Source organism: Bufo bufo, chromosome 4 (genome assembly GCF_905171765.1).
Source record: "Bufo bufo chromosome 4, aBufBuf1.1, whole genome shotgun sequence".
Taxonomy (NCBI): domain Eukaryota; kingdom Metazoa; phylum Chordata; class Amphibia; order Anura; family Bufonidae; genus Bufo; species Bufo bufo.
In genome coordinates this window covers 608,765,413-608,782,653 of record NC_053392.1, presented here as the reverse complement: position 1 = coordinate 608,782,653, position 17,241 = coordinate 608,765,413, and the positions used below count along the sequence as shown (strand labels likewise).

Sequence of the window (17,241 nt, the reverse complement as noted above, 5' to 3'; positions counted from 1 at the left end):
ACATGGTGGAAGGACTGTTTGTGTGAGACTGAATCCAGTTCCATCTTGATTGCTGAGTGTCCTGGAGTGATTGGGGATGCAGTGGAGGGGGACTAGTTGTTGTCCCTACAGCGTTTGGACAGAAGTCTAACTACCAAGCAAGGCCGCATGTGTAACTGGTGGCCATCTCGTTTAAGAGGCATCCTCTGACACAAAACGGACGCAGGTCAGTAAATCCGTTTACTCATCGCATTATATTAGTGGCGCCTGAAGCACCAGAGTCTAGGCCTGCAATTAGTTATCTAGTTAGTTAGGACTTTCATTTTTGACAGGCTTAACAGAATTCTTCTGCGGCACAGTATTGACTTGCAGGCTCTGCTGTGTGCGCCATCGGCTAGGTTTGTTCTCATTTGCTGGACAGCATCGACTTGCAGACTCTGCTGAGTGCGCCACCGCGATAGGTCTGTCCAACCGGACAGGAACAATGACTGTGGGCCTGGGGTATAAGATCTTTGGTGCACCTTCACATTGTTGTGTTTATATTACTGTTTTAGTAAAGTTGCTGTTTTTGCACAAAGCTGTGTGTTGTCGCTTTCCTCGTCTGTGACCCACCCCGGTTCACGGTCTTGCATCACATCCAGGGCCTCCCAAGTGACGTCTCCTCTGATGTAGATCTTCTCTGTCATCATTGTCTACATTTGGTCCATACATCTTCACTCAGCCGCCTCGTCTCTTAATGTGACACACAGACATCTTACACTGACCAAAATATAAACGCAACACTTTTGGTTTTGCTCCCATTTTGCATGAGCTGAACTCACAGATCTGAAGCATTTTCTACATACACAAAAGACACATTACTCTCAAATATTGTTCACAAATCTGTCAAAATCTGAGTTAGTGAGCACTTCTCCTTTGCCGAGATAATCCATCCCACCTCACAGGTGTGGCATCACACGACCGTTACCTCATGTTGCAGCATGATAATGCACGGCCCCATATTGCAAGGATCTGTACACAATTCCTGGAAGCTGAAAACATCCCAGTTCTTGCATGGCCAGCATACTCACCGGACATGTCACCCATTTAGCATGTTTGGGATGCTCTGGATCAGCGTATACGACAGCGTGTTCCAGTTCCTGCCAATATTCTGCAACTTCGCACAGCTATTGAAGAGGAGTGGACCAACATTCCACAGGCCACAACCTGATCAACTCTCTATGCGACGGAGATGTGTTGCACTGCGTGAGGCAAATGGTGGCCACACCAGATGCTGACTGGTTTTCTGCCACCCCCCCCGGAAGGCAAAACTGTGCACATTTCAGAGTAGCCTTTTATTGTGGGCAGTCTAAGGCAATATTCATGCTGTCTAATCAACACCTTGACATGCCACATCTGTGAGGTGGGATAGATTATCTCGGCAAAGGAGAAGTGCTCACTCACACAGATTTAGGCCTCTTTCACACGGGCGAGTTTTCCGCGTGGGTGCAATGCGTGAGGTGAACGCATTGCACCCGCACTAAATCCAGACCCATTCATTTCTATGGGGCTGTGCACATGAGCGGTGATTTTCACGCATCACTTGTGCGTTGCGTGAAAATCGCAGCATGTTCTATATTGTGCATTTTTCACGCAAGTGCGGATGCTAGGAGACGATCGGGATGGGGACCCGATCATTATTATTTTCCCTTATAACATGGTTATAAGGGAAAATAATAGCATTTTTAAAACAGAATGCATAGTACAATAGGGCTGGAGGGGTTAAAAAATAATATATAAAATTAACTCACCTTAATCCACTTGTTCGCGCAGCCCGACTTCTCTTCTGCCTTCATCTATGAGGAAAAGGACCTGTGGTGACGTCACTGCGCTCATCACATGGTCCATCACATGATCCATCACCACAGGTCCTTTACCCAGGTCCTGAAGATAGAAGACAGAAGAGAAGCTGGGCTGCACGAACAAGTGGATTAAGGTGAGTTAAATTATTATTTATTTTTCTTTAACCCCTCCAGCGCTATTGTACTATGCATTCTGTTTTAAGAATGCTATTATTTTCCCTTATAACCAGGTTATAAGGGAAAATAATACAATCTACAGAACACCGATCCCAAGCCCGAACTTCTGTGAAGAAGTTCGGGTTTGGGTATCAAACATGCCGATTTTTCTTACGCGCATTACAATGTTTTGCACTCGCGCAGAAAAATCACGCATGTTACCGCAACGCACCCAACATTTTACCGCAACGCCCGTGTGAAACCAGCCTTAGACAGATTTGTGAACAATATTTGAGAGTAATGGGTCTTTTGTGTATGTAGAAAATGGTTCAGATCTTTGAGTTCAGCTCATGCAAAATGGGAGCAAAACCGAAAGTATTGCATTTATATTTTTGCTCAGTGTAGCTTCCTCCCTTCTCGATCATCATCTCACAACCTGGAGTGCCCACAGTGTTAGAGCTCATACACACGACCGTGTGCTGGCCGGGCCCGTGATGCGGACCGCAAATGCATAGGCACCGACCGTGGGCACCGACCGACGGTCCACACCGCAAAAAAGTAGTGCATGCACTACTTTTTCGCGGTGCGGAGGCACGGACAGAAAACCTGCAGAAGCACTCCGTAGTGTTTCCATGGGCTTCCGATCCATGCCTCCGTTCCGCATCTTCGTGATTGCGGACCCATTCAAGAGAATTCAAGTGATGCCCGTGTATTGCGGACCCCTGTATGCTGCCCACAATACGGCCACGGCCGGGCAACGGCCATGTGCATGAGCCCTTATCCTGCTGCTCGCTGTGCCCCCATAGTAATAGCGCTCCTCATAGTCCCACCAATAGTAATTCCCTTCTAGAATGCCCCCATCAGTAATACTGCCCCCTACAGTGCCCCCAACAGTGATAACGCTACCATGTGTTACTCCACCCCGAGGTTTCCTCCTCGCACACATTCTCTCTGGAATCGTTTTCTCCCACTAAAAATATGCCAGAAAAATGTGTTTTGTGTTTTGTTTGTTTGTTTTTGCTTAGTAGAAGCGCTTTTTATGTTCTATCTTTCATTTTCCAAAGAAACTCTGACAAATAAAAGATTAAATCTGATTGGTTGCTATGGGCAGCTCAGCCAGATTCCCTTTGTACCAGTTTTGATAAAACTCCCCCCTTGTGTTTAAAAGAAAATGCAAGAGGAGCAAAAACACTCGCTTTATTGCCCTGAGTTTCATATTTTGGTGGTGGTTTTCATGAAAAAAAAAAAAAAAGGAATGAAAAAACGCAATAAACAGCAAAAAACATCACATAAAACATTGGCCTAATTTATTACAACTAACAGCAGGACTTATAAAACCACAAGCGGGAAAAAAGCGATGTTTGAATTAACATTAAAATAATTGGGAATTTATCTTTGGTTCTAAATGTCAGTGAAAATCCATAACAAAAATCTGTCCTGTGAACATTCCCCTAATCTACAAGAGCCACCGGCTGATTGTGTCTGCACTCCAGTCCAGGAGTTGTCAGCCAGGCCAGGTTGTCAGGCTCTCCTGTAGGGCCCCAGGTGTGCTGGATCAGCAGCCATTCCTCCCTATATAAAGGTGATGATGGAGTCTGGGGCCCCTCAGTGCAGATTGGCCCTTGTGCTGGAGCTTCACATCCCAGGATGGCGCTATCAGATGCTGAGAAGGCGGCTTTGGAGCCCTTGTTTGTGAAGATTGACGCTGACGCTGAGAAGATTGGAGGTGAAGCCATGGAGAGGTGAGCGGCAGAGCCAGATAGTCACTGCTACAAGGGGCTGGGAAGGAGGAGCTGATACATTGTTACACCTGGTGCTCCGCCCCCTGCACTACATGCAACAATGTGTCAGATTTGTTTGGAACCTTCCAAACTACAGTTCAGAAACAGAGCTGAGCATGAATGTTTGTGTCAGTGGGGGAGGGGGATATGCTGCATGTCCATAGGGATCTAAGGCTACCTGCACGCATTGTGGGGGTGTGTTTTTTGTTTTTTTTGTCCCCCCCCCCCCCTCCAACAGACCGCTTTAAGTGAATGGGTACGTAAGCTGTCTGTGCAAGAAATGCGGGCAGCAGACGTCAGTGAAAAACGAAAATGTGATCGAGGTCTAAGGTTGGTTTCACACAATGTGTTTAACTCGCAGCGTGTGTCTGCTAGAGCTCCCGTCCTGACCTATGCAGCACTGATAGGATCACATAGCATTATATTGATTTATGAAGCTTGGCGTAACCCTTGGCATTCTGGAATATATTGGATAACATTGACGGCATTGTCCAATTCAAAGGTTACATAGCAGAATAAATCAATATAATCCTATGCGACCCCCGTCAGTGCTGGGAGGTCAGGACGGGTGCTCTTGCAGACACTCTGAGTTTAACGTATTGAACTCCCTTGTGTGCACCCAGCCTAAGAGGATTTTACTCGGGTTAATATTTCTCCCCTGTGATGCTGTTTGAGGGGTGGTGGTAAAAGCAGTATATAAATATCTCAGTTAAAGAGGACCTTTCATCAGTTTAGCCCTAGTCTAATTATGGTTTTACCTATTTATAGGGCGGCCCCCACTGATGTGTTTTTTTTTTTTTTTCCAAAGACTCCTCCTCCCTCCTTTATACTAGGCAGAGACTCGCGGTTATCTTCTCCCTGGCTGTGAGCGCATCCAATCAGAGCGCACCACTCTTGGCCAGGGAGAATGAGCTCCTCCCTGGCTAAGAGCGGTGCGCTCTGATTGGATGTGCGAAGAGAACCGCCCCCAGTGATACTGCGAGTCTCTGCCTAGTATAACCGAGTCAGCTCATTATAATATAAGGCACCAAATCAATGGGGCCAAGAGTGGACGAACAGGGGGGCTTTGGAAGAAAGTGCCATGGCATCAGTGGGGGCCGCCCTATAGGGTAAGACCATAATTAGACTATGGCTAAACTGATGAAAGGTCATATGATCCTTATTAGAGGGGTTTTCCAGGATTTTTTTATTCTGTTTTGCAGAACGGCTCTACTCTTGTCTAAGTTCTATCGGGTATTGTATTATTTCTATTCAAATGAAAAGGGCAAAGCTGTAATACCAGATATGTCCTATGGGTGGTGCTGTTTCTGTTAATGGTTAACAACCTGTTTGGTGTTTAAATGGGATGAACCTAGACCGGAAAAAATGAATGAAAGTGGGTTGTACAGGATTGGAAAAAACATAGCTGCCTTCTTATAATAATAAAAAAAATATATAAAAAAATTGCCACCTGGTCTAAGTTTCATATTCCAGCTCCATTTCATGCACTTTGATGGCAATACCAGACACCATCATAGATGGTTGATGTGCTACTTTTGCATGAAGGCAGCCATGTCTTCCTAAGGCTACTTTCACACCTGCGTTCAGGTGTCCGCTCGTGCGCTCCGTTTGAAGGGGCTCACAAGCGGCCCCGAACGCATCCGTCTGGCCCCAATGCATTCTCAGTGGAGGCGGATCCACTGAGAATGCATCCGCCTGCCAGCGTTCAGCCTCCGCTCCGCTCAGTGAGCGGACACCTGAACGCTGCTTGCAGCGTTCGGGTGTCCGCCTGGCCGTGCGGAGGCGAGCGGATCCGTCCAGACTTACAATGTAAGTCAATGGGGGCGGATCCGCTTGAAGATGACACCATATGGCTCAATCTTCAAGCGGATCCGCTCAGACAACTTTCACACTTAGAAAATTTTCTAAGTTTTAATGCAGACGCATCCGTTCTGAACGCTAGTGTGAAAGTAGCCTAATGCTGTCACTCTGTTGACCCTCAGGAATTTCTATTTTTTTTTTTGCCCACTTCACTGTCTGGACACTATAAACTTATTTGGTACATCTGTGGGGTCGACATGTTCTCCTATGAGTATGACCTCTTTTCTCAGTCTCTTCCAGCACCATCCAGACACCAAGTCCCACTTCACTCACATGGACGTGACCCCCGGCAGTCAGGATCTGAAGACGCATGGAGGGAAGATCATCCATGCCATTAATGATGCCCTCAGCCACTATGGAAAACTGCAGGAGAACTTGGCCACACTGCGGGAGCTGCACACCAACAAGCTGAAGCTCAGTGTGGACTCCATCAAGGTGAAGAGCAGATCTGTCCAGTGGTATACATAGTCTGCCACATTCTATGAAATGGTGGTATCTGGTATTGCAGTTCTTCCTTACTTTCAATGGCTGAGCTGTAGAACCAGACACAACCCATGGACAAGTGTGGAGCCATTTCTGTCAAAAACATACACCCCCATCGTTCTAATAATTGTTGTGGTGTTGAGCATGCACTGACTCCCATCATCCATCCCCAGCTGCTGTGTGGTTGTCTCCTGGAGGTCATCGTCAAGCATTTCCCAGATGTGGACAAGTCGGCCTGTGAAAAGTTCCTCAATGAGGTTGCAGTTGCCCTGATCTCCAGCTGACCGGGATGCATCTTCCTCACATCTATGTCTGTCTCCTGTAACAAGCGTCTGTCCTCTGATACTGATGACGGCTCCATGACCTGGGATCTCCATTATCTGTAATAAATATTATATACTTGTACATCCCGTCTCCTTCGGCTTATTTTAGTTTGAGCTTCTGTAATGGTGAATTTGGTCAATGGTGTGTACATCAGAATCCAGTAGATTATGGAGCTGGGGAGGAAGGAATGATGTCACAGGGTGTAAAAGGTGTAGAAGACATAAATGGGGTTGTCTGACTCCTATTCTATTAGGGAGAATTCCCCCCAACTTTAATCTGTGTACATTAGAGACCTAGGACATCTGTTATGTTTTAAGATCATTGATTAGTGTGCTGGTGTAATACTTCATGTCTCCAGTGGCAGTGCTGTAGGGAAACACTTCAGTTTCTCTCACTGATTACAGCTGATCCTGGGTTAAGGTAAGGTGGTTCTTCCATCAAAAAAATATATATTTAATCTCCAACAGGAAGCTCCATCTCCTCCTGACATATCTGTGTAATGTATTCCTGTAAATTAAGTGTAGGATAATCTGTGCTTTAAATTCTTGCTTATGCTGTGGTTTTTACTAGAAATGTATGAATCAGTAATTGAGTATTAAGAGCCCATCCCCAATCATAGTGTCGGGCTGTGTAGACATGTGGAATGTCAATGCTCAATAGCTAACTTATTTCCATTATTAACCTAGGAATGAGTACTCCAGCCTTTCCCCATGCTGTGGTCAGGGAGTTCTGTTTGCTTGGTATACACCACAAAATGGCATAATCAGAAAAACAATTAATATTTTTATTGGAAATGTATTAAAACTTGAGGGTGTTTTACATTGGACAGTTCACTTTTTAAATTTTTTGAGAAAATTTTATGGCCCATTTATTTGTATAGGTTAATTTCCCGCCTTAGACATCTCTTCTCATGACTAAATACATTTAATTATTTTAATCTTCATAACTAAGACCCTCCATGCCCTTAGCAATTTAGTCGCTCTCCTCTGTACTTTTTCTAGCTGCAGTGCATCCTTTCTATGGATTGGGGCCCAGAACTGAACTGCATATTCCAGATGAGGCCTCACCAACGCTTTGTAAAGTGGTAATATTACATCTAGAGATGAGCGAGTTTTATATTTTGAAATTCATTCACTGGTAAAAAGTGAATTTTGTTATGGATTCCGTTACCACGGACCATAACGCAATTTTATGACAGAATGCCTATAAAGGCACTATTGTGGTCACTAATACCTAAGCTCTGCATCATTAGAAATTACCAGACCCAACAGAGCATCGCCCCTAGTGGGATCTTCTACAACTGGCCCATAAAGTTGTCCTGCAGCAAGTTGAGGAATCTTCTCCCCTTTTGCGGTTGAGGCAGAACCATGACTCAGTCAATGTCTGGGAAGTTGAAGTCTCCCATTATGACCACTGTACCAGCCTGTGCAGCCCACTCACTGAAATGCGGTTCAATGCGAAGTACTTCGTCGTGAATCATGTTCCATTGTATGTAGCACAAGGAAGGGAAACGGCGATGGCTCCTGCCCCCTTCGTTGAACCCCTCAGATACTGTGTTCAATGCTGATCGTGGCATCTGAGAGGCACGTTGAGGCCTATCAGGGGTTGAAAAAAAGTACATAATCTCTTCATTCATTTAAATACGGAGAGGCTGTCGCGGCCTTCTTGATTGAAGAAAACTCTCCAAATATCGCACATGCTGATGTGATGTCATTATGCTGGGCGGATACAGTAATGTCATCACTGACGTCAATGCGCCCAAGATTTGGACCTATGGGCAGATAATCTATTCTCGCCCCTGTCCCATGCAGCTGCGTAGTGGAGGTGGAGCAAGTGCCCTCAAACATATGCTAAGCTATGGGCAGTTAACGCGCTATTATTCCACCACAAAGTACTGCGCCTACGCCAGAAGACTGCAAGTGATTTACAACCTCTTAAATATCTGGTGGTACCAACACCTCGTACCATTTATTTGTTTCCTGTGAATACCAGGAGTAGCTGGAGTCTAAAGCCTCATTCACACGTCAGTGTTCTCCACGGACAGCACACGTCCCCATTCATTTTAATGTGTGTATTCACACATCAGTGTTTTAGCACGGTCCGTGGGTTGGTGTTTTTAGCACGGATGCATGCTCTATTTTGTCTGTGTTCATGGATCCATCACGCCCATTATAGTCTATGGGTCCGTTAAAACCATGGATGCCATCTGTTGCATCCGTTTTTTTACGGATCATTAGGAAGAGATGGTTTAAAAATTATTTTGCAGCTGTGCAGGGTCAGTGAACACAAATGGCACACGGACAGCAAAAAACTGACACACGGACCCTTTAAGTACAGCTTCACGGATACGTCACTGACCACTTTCTCACGAATTAGAGCACGGACACAGACGTGTGAATGAGGTTTAACACTGGGCATTAGTACCCCTTGGACAGATGACCACCTCCAGGACACATTGCTGTAAATATTTGGCTTGTGGGGGGAGCCTAGGTGTCACATATACTGGGGCACACTGACTGTGGCGAAACCAACCTCTCCACAGTGTTTTGGAGGGGGCTGTTTGCCAGCCTCCTGCCCCAGGATTATGGCCCATACTAATTTTGAAGGAGAAGACAGACCGGCCGCACAGCTTAAATCTGTGGAACTGTTTTGGGCAGGAAAGCCATGCTTGCGGCCGGCCAAATGTGACTTACATGGAATTCGGGAACCCCTGCTCGGATCTGGGTGATTTTTGGATATGTTGTTCACCCAGATCAGAGCTATCCATGGATGTATACATTATGGGGATGTGTGGGGTTTTGAGGTGTTTTCTGTGTGTTGGGAAAAATGTGTGTTTGGTAGTGATTAAGTTAGCCCATTACGTTTGGTAGTGATTAAGTTAGCCCATTACGTTTGGTAATTGTATTTTGTGGATTGCGTCTTAGACCATGCCAGTGTGTTAGTTAATTGCGTCTCAGACAATGCTCATTGTATTTTGTTGATTGCGTTACAGAGGGAAGGGGATTTGTGTAGAATTGCTGGGAAGGTTTGAATACTGTAAATGCGTGTGATTGGCTGTTTTTACAAAACCCTGTGGGTGGTAACCTTGTTGGAAGATGTGTATAAATCAATGCTTGTGTGTTCAAATAAAGAGAGTTCCTGTTTTTATACCTTCATGAAGTTATGGCTCCTGTTTAGGAAAAGGGATAACTACACTCTTGGGGATTGCTATATCACAATATTCCCCTGAGTATAAGCTCTTGTAAGAGCTTGTTCATGGTTCCTGCTCTCTGCGTTTAGGAGAGGTTCACCCACTGGAGCATGGAGCCTTGTCGTAGGTCCAGGGTGGGTAGGAGACGGCGAGACCTCCACCAAGCTTCGGCGGTTCGTGGGGTCTGCAGTTCTGACTGTGTCAAGTGGAGTGCTTGGAGTCCTCTGGAAGCACTAGGAGCACTATCAACGGAGGTACCCGGTCGGGGTGCTAGGCGTTCCGTTACATTGGTGGCAAGCAGTGGGATGGCGTCCTAGTGTGAGGAGAAGCAGCTCGGAGACACCGTTCGGGGATTTACAAAATTGAGGGCAACGCTAGTATCCGTACAGCGCCCCTGGCTACAGCAATATGGATGCCGTTGGTTCCTGCACAGCATTCCATGAGGAAGATCACCCGGATTACAGGGATGCCGAGCGGAAAGGCGTATGGCACCAGGCCCTGGAGGACGTGCAGCGTCGGAGGGGTGAGAGTCTTCCCAGTGAGGAGCAGAGATTACGAATGCGATTGGCGCTGCGACTACCTCTACTGGGAGAGCAACTATTGACAGAGTGGGTGTCGGAGCTTGAGACACTGGTATGGCAGGAAACCTGGCTGGATGACGCTTACCAAGCACTATGGTGGGACACAGTACGACAGTCTCCATGGATGGAGGAGTACGCCAAGCCCGAAGGTGAGGAAAATAATAGCCCTGGGTTATTGTGGGAGTCTTTTGAAGACATTGACTTTGGGAGCACAGAAGAATCTAGATTTTGGGACATTACTGACTACAGGGGGGACTTGCACAATTGGCCTACAACTAGTGGGGTGAGGGCAGATCTGACCTTTCTGGTCCAAAGGGAGTGGGAGCTGGAGCAAGATTATCAACAGTTGTTTCACTCTATTCAAGCCCAGCGCAAGATACAAGACAGTTGGATACCAGGCCCAGACCTGCAGCCCTACCCCTGGCAAGTCACAGCTGAGGTATCCCCTACTTCCTCACCAACTGTGAAGGTAGGGGACTTCATAGACTGGTACTGGGAGGAACCCCAGTCGGCAGGTGGAGATGGGACCGTAGTCACTCCACCAGCCCAACAGGGTGGCTGGGGAGGCGGCCCAGATCCCCAACTGCCACTGGGAGTACAGGGAGAGGAGATTGTCGGTCCCTCATCTCTGCAACAACTAGAATCACTGGTAGTGGAGACAGTCGGTCTCACTACCCAGCGGCAGTGTACTTTGAAGGGAGAGGAGACAACCGGTCTCTCCCCCCAACCACAGGGGGACAGCACCCCTAACTCCGATGGTGCAGATGGGACCGCAGTCTCTGCACCAGGCCTACCAGGATGCTGGACGGCCGGTATGGATCCCCCACCAACCCTACAGGAATGCCAGGAGGATGAGGTAAACTATCCCTCCTCTCCACAGCTGATCCGCAACAAGGTCCTGGGGGCAGGATTCCCTGACCCCATCCCAGCGGAAGAGCTGGCATCTGGGCAGAGCGCAGTCGGCCTCTGCCCTCCCCTATCCTCTTCTCCAGAGCCGGACTTCCCACAGGCTACCCCAGCGGAAGAGCTGGCATCTGGGCAGAGCGCAGTCGGCCTCTGCCCTCCCCTATCCTCTTCTCCAGAGCCGGACTTCCCACAGGCTACCCCAGCGGAAGAGCTGGCATCTGGGCAGAGCGCAGTCGGTCTCTGCCCTCCCCTATCCTCTTCTCCAGAGCCGGACTTCCCACAGGCTACCCCAGCGGAAGAGCTGGCATATGGGCAGAGCGCAGTCGGCCTCTGCCCTCCCCTATCCTCTTCTCCAGAGCCGGACTTCCCACAGGCTACCCCAGCGGAAGAGCTGGCATCTGGGCAGAGCGCAGTTGGCCTCTGCCCACCAAGTACCTACAGCTTCAAGCTAGCCAACCACAAGGAAGCAAGGAGTAGCAGATGCCCACTCAACAGCTGGGGACATACAGAACAGAGTCAGGCCCCAAAATTCAACTGGTCCAGTGTTTGGTTGTGGGTGGACAGCCAGACTAACTCAGGTACTGACCGGCGTGAGGTCAGGTATCTGGTTAGTCTTCCCTGGGAGGGGGAGATGTGTGGTGAAACCAACCTCGCCACAGTGTTTTGGAGGGGGCTGTTTGCCAGCCTCCTGCCCCAGGATTATGGCCCATACTAACTTTGAAGGAGACAGACTGGCCGCACAGTTTAAATCTGTGGAACTGTTTTGGGCAGGAAAGCCATGCTTGCGGCCGGCCAAATGTGACTTCCATGGAATTTGGGAACCCCTGCTCGGATCTGGGTGATTTTTGGATATGTTGTTCACCCAGATCAGAGCTATCCATGGATGTATACATTATGGGGATGTGTGGGGTTTTGAGGTGTTTTCTGTGTGTTGGGAAAAATGTGTGTTTTCTGTCTGGTAGTGATTAAGTTAGCCCATTACGTTTGGTAATTGTATTTTGTGGATTGCGTCTCAGACCATGCCAGTGTGTTAGTTAATTGCGTCTCAGACAATGCTCATTGTATTTTGTTGATTGCGTTACAGACAGAATGAAGGGGATTTTGTGTACAATTGCTGGGGAGGTTTGTATACTGTAAATGCATGTGATTGGCTGTTTTTACAAAACCCTGTGGGTGGTAACCTTGTTGGAAGATGTGTATAAATCAATGCTTGTGTGTTCAAATAAAGAGAGTTCCTGTTTTTATACCTTCATGAAGTTTTGGCTCATGTTTGGGGAATGGGATAACTACACTCTTGGGGATTGCTATATCACAATACTCCCCTGAATATAAGCTCTTGTAAGAGCTTGTTCATGGTTCCTGCTCTCTGCATTTAGGAGAGGTTCACCCACTGGAGCCTGGAGCCTTGTCGTAGGTCCGGGGTGGGTAGGAGACGGCGAGACCTCCACCAAGCTTTGGAGGTTCGTGGGGTCTGCAGTGCTGACGGTGTCAAGTGGAGTGCTTGGAGTCCTCTGGAAGCACTAGGAGCATCTTGTTCCGTTACACTGACGAAGATGTTTTTTTACGCCGTCATAAATTAGGTGACACTGGCAGTACATGCACCTGCTGAATAAACTGAACCAGCCCCTGGCTGGAGTACGGACTATACCTACTGTTTCCAGGTGTAAAATTAGTACATTTGCCAGGCCGGAGTTCTGGCGTAGTTCTACAGTCTCCGCTCCGCCCCCATTCGGCCAAACTGTTGAAAACCAGTCGTGCAACTGAATATTAAAAAAGGGCCTTGCAACATCTTTTTCACCCAAAAAAAATAAGCTGCAAAGCCCTTAGTAAATGTGCCCAGGGGCGTCACTAGAAGTGACTGGGGCCCCACAGCAAATATTTGTAAAGGCCCCACCAGCGCGCTTCGCACCTCCCACCTCCTGTGTAAACCCCACTCCTTTGGCACAGTGTAGCGGTATACTGTATATTGTGTGGCACAGTGTAGAGGTATACTGTACATTGTGTGGCACAGTGTAGAGGTATACTGTATATTGTGTGGCGGTATACTGTATATTGTGTGGCACAGTGGATGCTATATGTGTATAACAAACATATTTCACATGAAAACTTACAATTACTTGGCCCTTGGGGATCTCGGACGCCACTTCCACACTTTGGCCGGGGGCTCGGCAGAGCTGATGTTGTGCTTTATCCTAATGAGAAAGATTTCATAATAAGGATTTGGAGAAGGGGCAGAGGGATAGCAGAGCAGGGAGAGGCGGGTGCTGCTACTAGGGGGTCATACCATGGGGGAGTAATAAAGCCCACTATAATGCCCCCCCCTAGTAGTAATAATTCTCCTTATAATGTGACAGTGCAAAAATACCCCCTTGTAATGCCCCCAGTTGAGCTAATGTCCCCATAGTGCCCCCATAATGTCCCAGTATAAAATACCCCTATATAGTGCCCCCAGTAAATTCCCCCATAGTGCTCCTCTCCCCCCCATGTGCCAGTATCAGGTGCCAACCCCCCCCCCCCTCCCCCCAGGTGTCAGTATCAGGTGCCTCTCTTCTCCCCCCCCATGTCCCAGTATCATAGTGCCATCTCCCCCCCCCCCCACAAAAAAGTGCCAGTATCAAGTGACTCTCTCCCTCCCCTCCATGTGCCAGTATCAGGTGCCTCTCCCCCCCCCCAGGTGCCAGTATCAGGTGCCAACCCCCCCTCCCCCCATGTGCCAGTATCAGGTGCCTCTCTCCCCCCCATGTGTCAGTATCAGGTGCCAACCCCCCAGGTGCCAGTATCAGGTGCCAACCCCCCTCCCCCCATGTGCCAGTATCAAGTGCCTCACGCTCCCCCCATGGCAGTAACAGTCGGGTATTAAAAAAATAATAATAAACACTTCTACGTACCTTCATGTCAGCGATGCGATGCAGCCTCTTCCTGTGTCCCGCCTTGTATGTCCATATATGGAGTCAGTGCTTGTATTTCAGAAAAGTTTCTGCTGGGATTCGAACCCACATCCTTCTGTATCAGAGGCAAAGCACCTAACCACAAGACCATAAGAGCTGCCTTGCTGCTGACTGAAAAAATATGAGACTTCTACTGTTATAGCTGGCTAAGTGTACATCTATACACATGACAGCTGCTCATATATAGAGATATAGCAGAGCTGAGTGTGCTGGGACAGCTGTCATATAGAGATATAGCAGTGATGGGTGTGTTGGGGCAGCTGTCATGTGTATAGATGTACACTTAGCCAGCTATAACAGTAGAAGTCTCATATTTTTTCAATCAGTTGCAATGTAGCCTTTATGGCTGTGAGGGTAAATGCTTTGCCACTGATACATTGGAGGTTGTGGGTTCGAATCCCAGACACATCAGGAGACTTTAGGAGACAGTAAGATTAGATCACATTAGCCAGGGTGCCTGGTCAGACGCTGCTACTGTGAAGGGGCCCTGAACATTAAGACAAGAATCGATATTTAACTAACTTGAAAATAAACTGTCACACACGCTGCCGAGGCGCCGGGCCCCGAAGCAGCTGCTTTCCCGGTAGTTACACCACTGAATGTGCCCCACATTTTCTAATGGCTTTGCAACTTTTTTAGGTGAAAAAATGTTGCAAGTCCTTTTTTTAATATTCAGTTGCACGACTGTCTGTTCTTTTGAAGCAAAAAAATAGAAAAAAAAAAAAAATGCAGGTCTATGGGAGAAAAACTCCAGAGCATGCTACAATTTGAAAAAAAAAAGTTATTGACCCTAAAAACAAACCTCATGGGTGAACAATCAACACTAAAAAACATATGTCAGGAAAAAAACATCTAAGTGTGTCACAGTTTTCTTTGTGGGTTTTTTTTTGCCTTTTTTTTTGTTGGTAGTTTTCATGGCCACCTTTTTATATAAAAAAAAAAACACCAGCTCCATGTGGCATGGAAGTCTATAGGAAATATTAAATGCTTGACAAACAGGCATTTTGCAGGAAAAAAAACATTTTTAAAAAAAAAAATTAGAAGTGGTGTTTATTGCTGTTTTTTTCAGGCACTTTTCTATTCCATCATCTTTTCTACAGAGAAAAAGAAACCGCTGAATAAATGCAATTCACACGTTCCTGAAGAGAAAAAACACTTAAAAATTAATAAAATAACATACCACGTACTGCGGCAGTGGCAAAAATGTTGCTGTAGTCGGCACAAGTAGCAGTGCAACTATTAGGAGAATTGGGTACCCAGGTGTAGGAATGGCCGAGTTGTATAGGGTGGCCTAAAATGTCCCTTTATGTTGTATGTGTGTGTACCTGGATATGGTTGGACCTCAGGCGTTGACTCTGAAGCAGACAAATAGGGGGGAATAGTTGAGTTCAGACCTTGTGATGAAGTTGAATAGCAGCTTTACTTTGCTAAACTTTCATCAGAAACAATCTTCAAACTCTGTCTTGGTCCCAGCAGGCTTTGGCATTAAAACTCTGGCAGGCAAACTCAACTCTACAAAATCTGTTGCTCTCTAGCTCTGCTGTGCTGACAGGCTTGCTGTATAATTTAGCTTCTTCTTTGCGCTGCAACTTCTCTCTTTGTAGTCTGTCTCTTAATTAGGCAAGGGAACTATCCTCCTGGCTGCTGAGGCTCTAAGCTGTGGCCTCCATATCCAGCAGAGCTGAAGGTGCTCTGGCTGGCTTGGCTTCGTCTGGGCACGTCCAGCAGGGTGTAAGCTAGACTGCGACTGAAACTGGTTCCCACCCTTCTATGTATTTTGCTTGTCCTTCTCCCTGTTCTTTCCCCTTTAACTTGCCTTTATTAACTTGCTCTCGGTTCACAAATTGCCGTAGTCGTCAGGATCTGCTTATCAGAATAGACGGCGACGCACCCGTTAAGGGGGATGGTGCTGGAGGAGGAATTCCGGCAGGGGCTTTAATGAGTCAGTTAGCTAAATTTGATGGCAATAATATGTCTGTGAGTGTGTGGGTGGAACAGATACGAATGGTACAGCGAATGTACCAGACCGCACCAGAAGTACTAGTAGAGCTAGCCATATTGACATTACAAGGGGATGCTAAAACTACGGTGATATTGCGGCCATTCAAACTAAGACAGACATTTCAGCAAGTGGTCCAATATATAGAAACCATATATGGAGAACACGCATTGCTGGGTCCCTGCAGGCTCAGTTCTTCCAGAGAGTACAGCAGGAGAATGAAATTCTCCCCCAATATGCGAATACTGTACAAGAACTGCTCCTAGATATTCAAGAGAAGGAGAGGGGGTTGCCGGCCTTCTGTAACCCTGATCGGACTCTCCGTGACCAGTTTGTCCTGGGGATCCGTGATGGCATTTTGACTGTTACTATGCAGGACTTTATACGACGAGAGACTGATGCTAAATTTCATGACGTACATGTAGAGGCCATCTCACGTGCCAATAGTATGGTCCTGAAGCCTCAGACCGCAGTTGGTGTCATTTTGTCGCAGGGGGCTAGCTCTGGCCCAGAAACAGTAGAAAAAGGGACGATTAAAGAAATTCTCACAGTAAGGCTACATGCACACGACCGTTGTGTGCAATTTGCGGAACGGCACGGACAGCCATTAATATAACTGCCTATTCTTGTCCGCAAAGCCCGGACAAGAATAGGACATGCTATATTTTTTTTTGCGGACCACGGAACGGAGCAACTGGTGCGGACAGCACACTGAGTGCTGTCCGCATCTTTTGCGGCCACATTGAAGTGAATGGGTCCGCATCCAAGCCCACAAAAACTGCGGCTCGGATGTGGACCAAAACAACGTTCGTGTGCATGAGGCCTTATTGGGATGATTGACATGGGTTCCCAAGTAACGACCCTAAGTAGAGACTGTTAAGAACGGTACTTCCAGCAACATGTAGAATATAATCCCCATACATTCGTACGAGTGATCGTAGCTAACCAGCTACAAGTCCCGGTGGTGGAAGTGGCCTGGATGAATGTCCGGTTATGTGGTCAAGATCTAAGGAAGAAAGGCATTGTGGTGGTATGGGAGTCACATGAAGTAAAGGCCCCTGTCATTTTGGGGATGAATATGTTAAAAGAATTGGATCAGATTCTCTTTGAAAAGAAAGGTCACGGTTATTGGAAAGAAACCACCACCCATCGGCCTGCTCAAACAGCATTCCAGCGGCTGATCCGGACATGTG

General features: G+C 47.2%; 1 protein-coding gene across 1 annotated transcript; it reads left to right on the top strand.

The window, feature by feature from the left end:
- Positions 1-3,455: 3,455 nt before the first annotated feature.
- Positions 3,456-6,398, top strand: LOC120997552 (hemoglobin heart muscle subunit alpha-type-like). The gene is made up of 3 exons (XM_040427643.1): positions 3,456-3,718; positions 5,848-6,052; positions 6,274-6,398. Exons 1-3 carry the CDS (start codon positions 3,624-3,626, stop codon positions 6,382-6,384), a joined length of 411 nt encoding a protein of 136 aa, XP_040283577.1. The 5' UTR covers positions 3,456-3,623; the 3' UTR covers positions 6,385-6,398.
- The last annotated feature ends 10,843 nt before the right edge of the window (positions 6,399-17,241 follow it).

What these genes read in the sequence shown, in the direction of transcription:
- LOC120997552 (XM_040427643.1), top strand. Translation starts at nt 3,624, where the DNA reads ATGGCGCTATCAGATGCTGAGAAGGCGGCTTTGGAGCCCTTGTTTGTG. An exon ending in GGAGGTGAAGCCATGGAGAG is followed by an intron (nt 3,719 to 5,847) that starts GTGAGCGGCAGA and finishes CTCTTTTCTCAG; the next exon opens with TCTCTTCCAGCACCATCCAG. An exon ending in TCAGTGTGGACTCCATCAAG is followed by an intron (nt 6,053 to 6,273) that starts GTGAAGAGCAGA and finishes ATCCATCCCCAG; the next exon opens with CTGCTGTGTGGTTGTCTCCT.